Genomic DNA, 12,527 nt, shown 5'->3' on the forward strand with positions numbered 1-12,527 from the left:
TTGGTGGAATAGGCAATACATTCACAGAGTTAAATAATCCAAAAGAATCAGAAGGGATACTTTTAAAGACTCCTTACCTGCCTCTCCTCCACTTTGTCTGGTTGCCCTTCCCACTTGAAGAACAACGTATGGAGCCCTGGGAACACCTCCACTCCTGCACAGACTCAATTTAATGTTTATAGAGATGATAGTTGACTTGAAATCAAAAGAATTTTCCTAGGTACAGGAAGGAAAATATGTATTGCATCTTAAAAGATTTCTAGCAAACTGCTAAAATTAATAAGAAATTTATTTTGAATGGAATATACTTTTCTGTGTAAGATGTACTTCTGTACAATGCCTCATTCTGTGATGAAGTAGATGTGACACGTGGTTTTTTGCCAATATACTTATAAAGTCATGAAAAATACACATTTTTATGCTTTGTATATATCACTGACTTCAGTCTTACTTGTAAACCTTTCTAAATTTGGGACCATAGCTCCCTTTATGTACTTTTAACTTTCTTCAAAGAGTATTTGCTATGTGTGCCTTTGTGCGAGCTGCTGAACATACAGCTGTGCGGAAGGCATCCCACGTATCGTGTGTGTTATTTCTGAACCAGCAGCAGGAACATTGGGTCAGTTTTGTTGGCTGTTCTTCATTTAGGTCAGGAAATAGTTGTTGAGTATCGATGTGTCTTGGTTACTTGTGACTTGATCACATGCATTGGCCCTGGAGTATCTTTCGCAGGTGAATACACAGTGCAGTGAAAGAACTGATAAAATGGCTTCCAGGGAAAGTGGACTGATATCGAATGCTGTTTACATTACCTTTTAAACCATGTTCTGTTGTGTCATAGTTGAGCATACCTTCTCAGTTTACTGACTGTGCTTTGGTGTAATGTTCCAGTGTAGACATGTGAGTTGCAGTTGTAAATTACTCAGCCACATTAGACTTGGGTATTATCAGCCCACTGGGTGGAGGTATCTAAAGCAGCTGGTTGTGATGTCTGTTCTTGATAGTTTGACATTTTAGGAATGCATTTTACTTTGGGCCTTGGGCCTGTGGTCCATTTCGTTAAGCATGTTTCTTTCTTTTTTTTTTTTTTCTTCTTTTTTTTTTATTTTTATCTTAAGCATGTTTCTAAGATTTGAGTGTTGTTTAGTCACTAAGTCATGTCCAGCTCTTTTGTGATCCCGCGGATTGTAGCCCACCAGGCTCCTCTGTCCATGGTATTTCCCAGGAAAGAATATTGGAGTGGGTTGCCATTTTCTCCCCCAGGGGATCTTCCTGACCCAGAGATTGACCCAGGATCCTGACCCTGCAGTGGCAGGCGGATTCTTTACTGCTGAGCCACTGGGAAACCAGCACTTCTATCCATAAGCTGAGGGAAGCCCACGGGACTGGAACTTCCTCGTTAATTGCAAAACTTGCCTCACAAGGCCTTTCCCAAACCTAGAGAGCAGGTTTCTAGTCTTAGGTGTGCCCTGCTAGCCAAAGAATTTGAAGCTTTAATGTGGCGAGATTGAGTAAACGTTTGGCAGTGCTTTTGTTAATGTGCTTTTTTAGCGTCATATAATCAAATGGAGAAACCATAGGAAAATAGGTGTATCTTAGTAAGTTTCTCATAATTTGGTTATTGGTTTCTTAATCTTTGGCTGATTCATCTTCCTCCCCATTCCTCTATCCCCCTTTGTATTGCTTTGTTTCTTTGCACCACACTGGAAGGGTGTTCTCAGAAAGAGACCTGCTCATGTCTGCTCTCCGCCTGTTACTGCTGTCTCTGAATCCTTATAAAGTTACTCCTGAATCTTCCCAAAGATGCCTGGAATTAGTAAATGAGGTATCATTGCAGTTTATTTAAGGATGTTTTCCTGTATATAGTTGCCCTTGTGTATCCAGGGTTTGAGGATTCATTTGCCAAGCAAAACTTGAATTTATTACATGCTGGCAACTGTATACGTAGCATTTACATTGTATTTACAACTGTATTTACATTGTATTGGGTATTGAGTAGTTGAGACAGGGGAGGATATACAGATGTGCAGGTCATATATGCAAATAATACTTCTCCCATTTATACAAGGGACTTGTGTGTCCACAGTCCATAGATTTTGGTATTTGTAGAGTCTGGTCCTAGAGTCAGCCCCCCATTCTCCCCCGACCCCCATATACCGAAGGATGACTGTATGTTTTAATTCTTGCTGAGAAACTTTGCACTGGTTTTCTAGAAACCAAATAATTGGTTCAGCTACTCCCTCTTGTGGTAAATAGTTTATCCTGATGCTTCTATTTGTGGTTGTTATCTCTCTCTCTCTCTATTTTTTTGTGGTGGTTATCTCTCTATGTCATTTATAGAGCACAGATCTGATAGTCCAAAGAGATTTAAACACACATTTAGGTTGGGCACTGCAGCAATGAGGGGAGTGTAGATAGTGTGGTCAGTAAAGCTGCCCGTCAGGGTCACCTGCGGTGCCTGGGCCTCTTCTTGAGGGACTCCCTCCCCCTGTTCATAGTTTAAATCAGAATAAATTTAATCTACTTTTAAATTTAATTTAAAAATCTCCAGGTTATTCTAACCTGCAGTCAGGGTAGAGAACCACTTATAAACAGGGTGTGGTTTTGGTGCTATGATTAACCAGTTGTGTATTTGCAGAGAGAGCACACTTGAATTTCTGGTGGTTTGTAGCTGTCTTGTATTTTATGGTATGAAAGACTCTGACATCATTTAGGTGCTCTCCCACAGACCCATTTCACACGGTAGGAAGGACCTCATGGGGAACGTGACTGGTCTGACTGTGCAGCTGTAGGGGCCAGAGTTGGAAACAGGCACCGGCCTTGAACCCTCTGTCCCCTGCACCCCACCCCCCGCCCAGTGACTGAGTGCATCTTTAGGGCTCCTCTAGTCACCTACCATGTGCTGTGAAGTGGTCTTGCTATGGCTGTCCCACAGATTAGCTCTCCACACAGGACGGAGGGCACAGGTGTCCTCGGCTCATGCAGCTCTCAGGTTCCCACACCTACCATGGACAGCCTTCCACCTGCACGCCACACTCGGTCACCTTTCTGGTACTTCAGAGAGGAGTGAAGTAAGGGATATATAGCTGAGAGATGGAGATGTTGATAGACACCTGAGACACCTGATACCTAGACATAATAATCGGCGACCTTTATGTATCAGTTCTGATTATTGACTAACTGGAAGGTGATAAATAAGCTAATTCAAGTACCACAAAAGAAAAACATTCTCTAGAGATTATTATTATATTGACATTTTATTGTATTTGTTACTGAATTTTTGCCAGCCTTAAAAATAATTTCTAATATAGGGTATCTAGGTTCTTCTAATAACTATATTTGTCTTAATAAACATTGACTTCTGTGTAAGTTTCTCTTTCAATATTTAGCTATTAAAGATAGTGGTCAACTGTTAGTACTTTGATTTTTTTCAAAAAATTGTATGACAAGGTTTTTAAAGTTAAAAAAATTGTATGACAGAAATTAAACTTTTATTATTTCTAGAGAGATCTCTTCCCATTGGCACATACAGAATAACGTTGGAATCTGTTCAGTGCCGTCAGATTCATGCTGTGTCTGTTAGATGATGTTAGGAAGTCTTAGGCTTTGCTTTTGCATGCCTTTTTCATTTTCTTCAGTTGACAGCTTATACCTTTCTGTTAGAATTATTTTGTATTATCCATTTCTTTGAAAATCGTGTACTTAAAAAATCTCTGACTAACACATCATTTTTTGGTTGAAAAAGTTGTGCATGCCTGTGTTGACACACTTTAGACAACAGGGTGTAATGATGGAAATGTCTCTTCCCACCCAGACCTCTTTGTCCCCTTCCTTGGAAGCAGCTACATATTTTTCAGCTTCCCGTGTTCTATTTTTCTGTTCTGTTCAATACAGGTGTCAAATGAACTGTAATAAAAAGCATCACATACACTTCTATCATATCCTCAATGTGTTCTACTTGTATATCACATTCTAAATAAATGAGACGGTGACATTGCCATATAAGTTCTGCCTTCTATTAGTGCATTCTTTTCAGTATATCAATTACTGTTTAATTCATTAGCGATAATAAAGATATACCTCCATGTTATTTTAAAATTAAACAAGTCCATCCATTAAATCATCAGTGGTGTTTGTATCAGAATTAATGATAGTATGTACATTTATCTGTCAAATCCATTGTATGTTAATGAAGTTGTCTCTATTTTGTGTCAAGCTGATGCGAAAAAGTCTTAAATTTTCTTAGCGAACTTTAAGCCTTATTTCTAAAACTTGCCACTTTGCTTTTAGATATTATATGAGCAGAAAGCAAGAAAAGGAAAATGAGATCAGAGCTGTCTTAAGTGACAGCATATGTAGTCCCTTTTGATCCAGAGCACTCAAGTTGACTCCCTCTGCTAGCAAAGCAGTTTGAAATACTGAATAGCAGCCTAGATTTCTACATTCTTGACACCTTTCTTATAGTGCTTATTCATTCAGTTCTATTAGAAACTTCAACCCCAGAAATACTGACCTTTTAGTGATCTCTCATCCATACAACTAGATTCTTAATGAAAATATAAAAGTCTCCTAATGTTTTACATTCAGTGGATTACTTTAAAAGGGTAAAAGAAAAATTAAGATTTCCTAGATCAATATTTTCCCTACTATGTATATATAATGTTAAATAATTGTAGTGTAATTTGAGGTTTTTAAATGAGGAAAACTATTCATAATCATTATTCATCATTGACTCAATGGACATGAATTTCAGCAAACTGGGAGATGGTGAAGGACAGGGAAGCCTGGTGTTCTATATGGTCCATGGGTCGCAAAGAGTTGGACACGTCTGAGCAACCGAACAACAAATCAAAACTATTCAGGGTTTCTTAGCCTTTTTTGTTTCCTTAAGGAAGTCCAAGTTTTCACACTATTCAAGATTCAATAGTAAATTAAAAAGTGATGTCACTGTATGTACTTCTCTGTTAAATTTTTTTTGCCATTTTCATTTCTTTTAAAAAAAGTCTAATTTTTGTCTATTTGTTAATAATAAGGAGTTATAAGAGATCTTAAATAATATTGAATGGATGCTCTAATTTGCAGATAAAGGCTTATGGTTTGATGAAACAAAAACCGAGAAGTGAAACATTTAAGATTACATTGATCAGAATAACTTTAAAAAGGTATAAAAGCATTGCAAAGGAATTTAATGCTCTCTGTTGTGGTATGATGGGTCAAGTACCTTTTTACGTAATCTTTTTATCTAAATACATTTTTCAAATAGCATCAGTTTTTTTTTTTTAAGCAAATCAATAGAAATATAGTAGGTTTATCTGCTTTCAACTTGAAGATGGTATCCGAACCATCTTAATTAAATTAAACCATTAAATTTTGGTTTAATTTTTGTAATTAGGTAATTCCTCGATTACAAGCTGATATTTTCATACCCCCTTTGTACATTCAAAAATGTTTATTTAAATGTAAATGTGATTTTTTGGTTATTTTAAAGTCCTTTGAGGTCTATAGCACTTCATATATGTTGTGTTTTTAATGGCATTTAGTAGGGGCACATTCAGGTAGTTCCAAAGATATGAACCAGATAACCAAAGAATAACACACCCATGCGCAACCCACCCCCTCCCCCCCGCCCCACTGGGAGACCAATTGTGAAGTAAGATAAAAATATAACTAAAATTTGGGGAAAAAAATGTAGAGTGGGAAACCTGGTTGGCTCAGTGTCAGAAGTCTAGGAGGAGCCAGGTGACTAGGTGAGACAGTATGTCACTGTCAGGGGGTTGCAGGGCAGGCAGGAGGCACAGTCACCTTAGGAAACAGGAATCCAGGTGGTCATGTTCTCAGCCAGGACCAGGGTCGGGGAAGGAGCCATCCTGGGACTGTCTCCTGCTCCTCATTCCTGGGTGGTCACCCATCCTTGGCTGTGTGCAGGAAGAAATACCAAGTGAGAAGTGCACTGGAACAGGAGCATCAACCAGCTTTGCCCAGTGACCACACTCTTCTGGACGCTGGGAGCTCCAGGGACAGAGGGTGTGATCTCAGCCCTGGAAGAATTTAGTACTCACTGGGCAATGGGGTATTCACCTGTGTCAGCCCATGGATTCAGACATTTGAGAGTTAACCAAGTTTTTTAGCAAGTGATAATGCTAAATTACGATGGCGAAATGGAAAACATAATGGCAAATGACTTAAACTTCATACGGAAATGTGATTATTTCTTTGGCAATATTGTCCTGACAGATAAACTACACTCCTGAGAGAACTCTTTATGACTTACTTTTTTTTAAAGCAATGTAAATAGATTTCCATATAGCTTTATAAATCTGTGGCTAGTAGATACATTTTGAGTTCTCTTTAAATGCTCCTGTGATAGATAAATGAACAGAAATTAAGAGCTCTGTAAAGGCATTAATATTGTTTATAAATGCTGCTGCTACAATTGCAGGTCCTTTTGGAATAAATCATGGGATTGAACTTCATTCAGATGTGGTGGAATATGCCAAGGAAAAGCTGGAGAGCTTCATCAAAAATAGTGATAGCTTTGATAAGTAAGTATTCGTATCTATGGTTTTGCTCTGAAAGCACTTGATAAGTAGATATGAGTGACATCTGTGTTCCTCACTACTGTTAGTTTATTGATCCTGGCTTGACTGAGCGCAGCAAAAATGAGCATGGTATAAAATGCAAGAGGAAAGTAAGTTAGAAAGCTGTGTTCTAATTCTTATTCTCTGTAAACATATAGTAGATTACAAGTAAATAACTTTTATGTTTTAATTACATGCTGTTGTCACTATATTAGTAGGGTATTGTTCCATTCATTAAACGTCACACAGGTACCTTTCCTCAAGATAGAAGGTAAAGATGTTCCTGGCCATAGAATCTTTGGCAACTGTGTTTATACCTTTGGGGATAGTAATTTAATAAGAGTGATACCTCATAGCATATGGAGGACTTTTTCTTAAAAACATAAAATTACTTAATAATATAGCTAAATGAAATTAATCATAGAAATATATCACTATATCTTGTGAGGGCTGTGTTTTGAGAAATCTGTTTATACAACCATTGTTCTGAACTACTTTCCCTTAGGAAAAATACTGCACAGGTCTTGGTCCTTGTAGGGAAGTCTGTTTGGTGTGTCATGTCCCTGACATTCAGCCAGCAATGATAGTAATGTGGATAGTACTGTGACACTGAAAAATTTAGATGGCATTTCTCTCTCAGCTAGTCATATTTTCAAAGAGAGAAAGGCTAACAAATGATGAGAATTGAGCTTAGAACTTAGTTCCTTAACATGACAAGAGCTTTGGTTCAGAGTTCCAACCCAGCTTATTGGGTGTGAGCCTTCCTCACTCGGCTCTGATCTGGCCATGGCCATGGCCATAGAGGGGAGAGATCTACGACTGGGCCGGATCTGAGCTGGAGGTTGTTTTCTGAGTGCAGGCATCTCCTGGCATGTCTCCCCCATTCTCCTCCCTCCTCTGCCTCCCACACCCTGGCAGTGACACTTGGTAGGCTGAGGAACAGAAGCCTGTGCTCAGCGAGCCGGGGGAGTGCACATGTTGGGTTTTGGGTTTGTTCTGTAATCAGTTCGATGAGTTTGAGCAGGTCACTGGAATTTTCGGCACCAGTTTTCTGAACACTGTCCTTTTATCGTATTCTGTCTTAATAAATAGTTAACCTTTAATTCACATTTTTGAATCATTTTTCAAGTGCTTACCGTGTTCTGTTTCCATTTCCAAGAATAACATATTGTTTGGCAGAAATAAAATAGATTTTAGTCCAAGTTATTTTGTAAGAAATTGAGATTCAATTGTGGTACCCTTTGTGTCTTCATCATTTCTATCTTATAATTAGTGATATGGTAAGTGCCTAAAATGTGGGCATGGATATTTTCATATTGTTTATTAGAACTGTGGAATTTTGTGGAATTTATTGAATTTCTATTCTAAGTATTTGTTTTGATGTTGAAACTTAATTACATGTAAGACCATTTGAATACAATTAAACTTAGAAAATATGAAAGTAATATTAGTAAAAGCAAATGTTTAAGGTTTATCTTAATATATTAGATAACAATAGATTTCAGGTATTAACACATAAAGGCACAGATAATTCACTTTTGGGTCATTAATCAGGCAGAACAAGCTCAATGAAGAACTTTGAATCGTGGAAGCACCTCTACAGTATCTATGAAGACAAGTCTTGCTGACAAGGGCATGGTCCTGGCAAACAGTAAAATATGTCATTCTTTAAAGTCTTGCTTTTGTTTTAAATTAATTTATTTCAATTGGAGAATAATTGCTTTATAAGATCCTGATGTTTTTTGCCGTACATCATCATGAATTGGCCACAGGTATACATGTGTCCCCCCCAGCCTGAATCCCCCTCTCACTTTCCTCCCCACCTGTCCCTCTGGGTTGTCCCAGAGCACTGGCTTTGTGTCGATGTAATTTAAATTTTGAATAATCTAGAACACAGTTAAGTTTGAGGGCTATTGTATTTAAGTGTCTCAAGTTAAAAAAAATTTTCTAAAATTGCTTTCATGTAATTGTGAGATATCAAATGTCCTTGGCTTGTATTTCTTGAGTGTTGTTAGACTGTGTTATACAGGTTTGTTATTCTTAAAATGGTGAATCATCTCAAATACAGTGATATGACTGATCTAAATGTTTCTTCATAACTTTTAATGGTCTTATTTTAGTTAAAATAATCAGACTTTATAATATGGTTGTTTCTGAAATGTTGCAACTTATTTTTAAAACAGATTCTTCTGTTAACAGACTATTCTTAAAAAAAAAAAAGGTTCTGGAAATGTTACCTATTTTGGTTTTCAGGTAGCTTCTGAAATAGTTGTGTACTTCAGATTATAAAGGTATCTTGCTTACCAAGGTAGCAGGTACTGGCAAATGCTTCGTTTTGCATAAAATCTTGATTTGGTTGGAAGTTAAGTAGTCAAAGCTACTTAAGGTCATTTAATGGACTCCTTTTGGGGTCATTTATCATTTAATTTTGGTGATTAGAAATGATAAAGATGTAGCAGTTTTCTTCCTGTCTTTATGTTTTGATGATTTCTGTGCACTTTTTCTTGGTGTTTGTGGAGAATATTTCTATTTACTTTCAGTTTTTAAATTTGAAAAACTTGCCATGCAAAGTGATTTTTAAAATTCTATTCCTAAGCAATTTTACTATATTTAGTTTTATACAGGTCATCAAAATACTTGTTTTAATTAATAACATATAAAGTAACTCAGGAAACAAAATTGCTATTTATGTATCCCTTAGTACTTAGGACCAGGCTACCTTGATTGTAACAGGAAGACAGTAGAAAGCTAAAACCTAATATTTACCCAGTCTTATTTATCCTCTTGGTTTGGATCTTACCAGTTCCTTTTTCAAAAGTATTATCATATCGCTTATGATTTAAAGTGTATCTTTGAAGTTTTCTTGTATGTATCTATTGGAGATCATAATAAACTCCCAAATATAGTAGGTGAGGATAGAGTCAATAAACTATTCAATATTAGACTGTATCATGTGAGATACAGATGAAAAAAATGCAGGTGTATGTTTTTGTGTATGCTTTATAAAGGAGCCTTGGCTCCTGAGTCTTGAAAGTACTACTACTTCTTTCAGAAAAAAATATCCTTTATACAGTGTTAATACTTGTAAACTTTGTTTCTGTGTCTCAGTTCTGTATCAGCAAATGCGAAGATCTGGTGAGGCTACTCTGAATTTATTGTGCTTGGAGGCAGGAGAGAAGGCAGGTTCTCCTGTGTGGTTTCTGCCTATGCTCTGCCTCCGGTATTCCCAGACTCACTGACCTTCCCTTATGAACTGACACTTGATTTCACAGGTTCTCTAAAACACTGGCAAGCGTTTTCAGCGAAGGAGCAGATAGTAAATACTTCTGACTTCGTGGGCTAAGTGGTCTTTGTGGCAGTGCACAGCCTTCCTCAGACAATCCGAGCAGGGGTAGGCGGGGGGTTCTAGTCACTTCATTACCAGAGCAAGCAGGTTGTATATGGCCTGTTGTTTGCAGTGTGCTAACCTGTTCTGCTCTTCACACACGTTCTCCAGGACGTCTTTACTTTAGCCCATTCTGTTGTAAACAAGTCTTCCAGCCCCAGGTTTAAAGGCCCTTGGGTATCTGGCTTTCATGGGGGAAGGCCAGATCATCTGAATCAGTTTTGTGCATGTACCGTAAGCAAAACAGTCTCTCCAGCTGTGTTTACTTGGAAGAGGAGGTCAGATAAAAGGAGCCTGGATTATACCCTGTAAGTGCTTTGTGAGTTGATAATTGGCATAGCATTTATTCACAACTACATGTATATGTTTGTGTAATATGTGTACATGTGCATGCAGCTGACCTGACTCGTTGGAGGGCATGCTTTGGGGTGAGCTGTCCTGTGAGACAGTAGGTCCTGTGTCCTCTCCCCTCCAAGGACACTGTACCTTGTTTTGGAAATGCTCTCCTGCCAGAAGCCACATGAGTGCAGCGTTGTCTGCTTTGTTGAAGATTTCCATTCTGTTTGCATGGAGGACCATTGTTTCCTGTAGTTTGTTGTATAAATGAGTCACAATGTGAGTACTGAAGACAGTAATGAAATGATGATGAAAATGATAGCAGCTCATGTGTGTCGTCTGCACCATTCTGAGCTGTACCCACAGTTCTAGAGGCAGTGTTGGTGTCCATGTTTCCCAGATGGGAGGACAGGATCAGACAGGCCGAAACTTCAGCCAGGCCTGTCTTGTTGTTTAGTTCTGATTTAGCTATAATGATGTAAAAACTGATTTATTTTAATGTTCTTCCCAGCAGTAAGATTGCCAATGAATTTTACAGCTTAGCCCCAGATAACAGAGGTTGAAGCGGCACCTTTATTTCCATCATTTATTTATTTATTTATTTTTCATCATTTATTTTTTTCTAGGTTAGAATTTAGGAAGTGCTCTTAGTCTGGTTAAATGCATGATAACCTTTTTGTCACAGAGCACACCTGCCCTGTTCATTGAGACTTGCCTCTGGGGTGGATGACTGGGGGTCAGAGATGAGCTGGAGAGGCCATGCCTTCTTCAGGTGTAGTCAAGGTATAAATTCTAAATTAAATTCAGGTTTATTGTAGTCATTTGCATTTTAGAAGATTTAATGGCTGTGTGGCTGGGTGTAGTGTCCTAATTTTATTTTCGATTATAGGCTCCTTTTTCACATAATTCATGTTGGATTGGAGAAAATGAAATGATACTGTGTTCTGTCACCTTTATTACTGGAACAGTCCCACTTCATCTTGAAGAGACTTGTGGCATACTTAAAGAAGTTTTGTTATCTGTAGATACATAGTCAACATTATTGTGAACTCTTTCTAAGACAGTTGAACATGTGGGTATATCAGTCATGTTCAGATGGTAGTTTTATGAGAGATATAGGTTTTAAATATAGGTTTTAATCATGACGGACATTCAATTGGTGGGACAGAGAAATGCTTAAAAATAGTCCTCTAAGCTCTCAGTTATGTATTTTAACATCAGTTAGAAATGGTATGGGGGGAGGTTTGGTAGCTTCTGACACATTATTGGGCAAAGAAGAAATTATTCCAAGAATAAAATACTGACAGGAATAAAAGTTTGTAGCCCAAGTTATTTTATAAGAAATTACTGTTGAAATATGAGGACTCGCTTTCATATCAGGTACCAGTCACACTTCTTATAAAACGTTTAGAGATTGTTTTTGGTCCTATGGAGTTTCCTAAAGCTCTGTTCAGTGAAAAATCTGTGTATTTACTCTTAATACTTTGCTTTAAATAATATTTAAATTATTCTGAGGTGAGTTTGGTGCAGTTGGAAGGGAAACCTCTTATAAAGGTAAAGTCTTTGTTTTTTAAATTTTGTAAAATTCAGTAGCTTAATTCTTGGTTACAAGAGCTTTTGAATGATTTAACTGTATTTGGCAAAGAAGAGATGATTATTTCCCTGAGTTTTCTTCCCAGTGGAAGGTTGTGAAGTTTGTCTTGTTTCAATGAAGTTGTCATGGCTGTCACAGTTCAAAGTGAACATTTTGACAAAGTGTTTTAAGAAAAAGAAGTATATGTGATTCATTTGGCAGGTTGTTTTGGGTGAGGTATGAGAACACTATGGGAGTCTTTCCTGTGTCCCTGAAATCCTTTATTGCGCTGGAACGATAGTCTAAAATGTTGATGACAGCATCCTGTGGCACGTGATAATCTAGGTGTGCAAATTTTCAGCCCCGATTTCAACAGTGTATTGAAGGGGAATGTTGTTTTTTCTACTCTCAGTCAGCTCCTAGACCTAGAATACCCGTCTAAGAGGGAAGCTGCAGGGCAAGGCTAGGTCACCCTGATCTCCTAGCAGCTTATCAGAGAATTATGTGGGCACGTTGCCAAGGTCCCTGCTGTGAATGGAGCGTCTGTGCATCTGGAGATGAGGATAACCCAGCGTGCACCTGTAAAGGAGACCCCTGCCGAGGTAAGTGATGGAGTTGGTGCCCTTTTGGCCAAGCGCTCATGTCGTAAACCAAG

At 38.0% G+C, this 12,527-nt stretch overlaps 1 protein-coding gene across 6 annotated transcripts in view; it reads left to right on the plus strand.

Moving 5' to 3' along the window:
• PCMTD1 (protein-L-isoaspartate (D-aspartate) O-methyltransferase domain containing 1) overlaps positions 1–12,527 on the plus strand; it is a 47,354-nt gene that overhangs the window by 24,623 nt on the left and 10,204 nt on the right. For 4 of the 6 annotated variants that reach the window (XM_065902684.1, XM_065902681.1, XM_065902685.1 and 1 more), the window contains one exon: positions 6,440–6,542. The exons of 1 other annotated variant lie outside the window; for it this stretch is intronic. In XM_065902684.1, coding sequence (XP_065758756.1) covers positions 6,440–6,542 — 103 coding nt within the window. Of the gene's footprint in view, positions 1–6,439; positions 6,543–10,431; positions 12,475–12,527 lie in introns of those variants that run through there. One more of the 6 variants, XM_065902686.1, reaches the window with a different exon arrangement.

The sequence above is a fragment of the Muntiacus reevesi genome, chromosome 12 (genome assembly GCF_963930625.1).
Source record: "Muntiacus reevesi chromosome 12, mMunRee1.1, whole genome shotgun sequence".
NCBI classification, from domain to species: domain Eukaryota; kingdom Metazoa; phylum Chordata; class Mammalia; order Artiodactyla; family Cervidae; genus Muntiacus; species Muntiacus reevesi.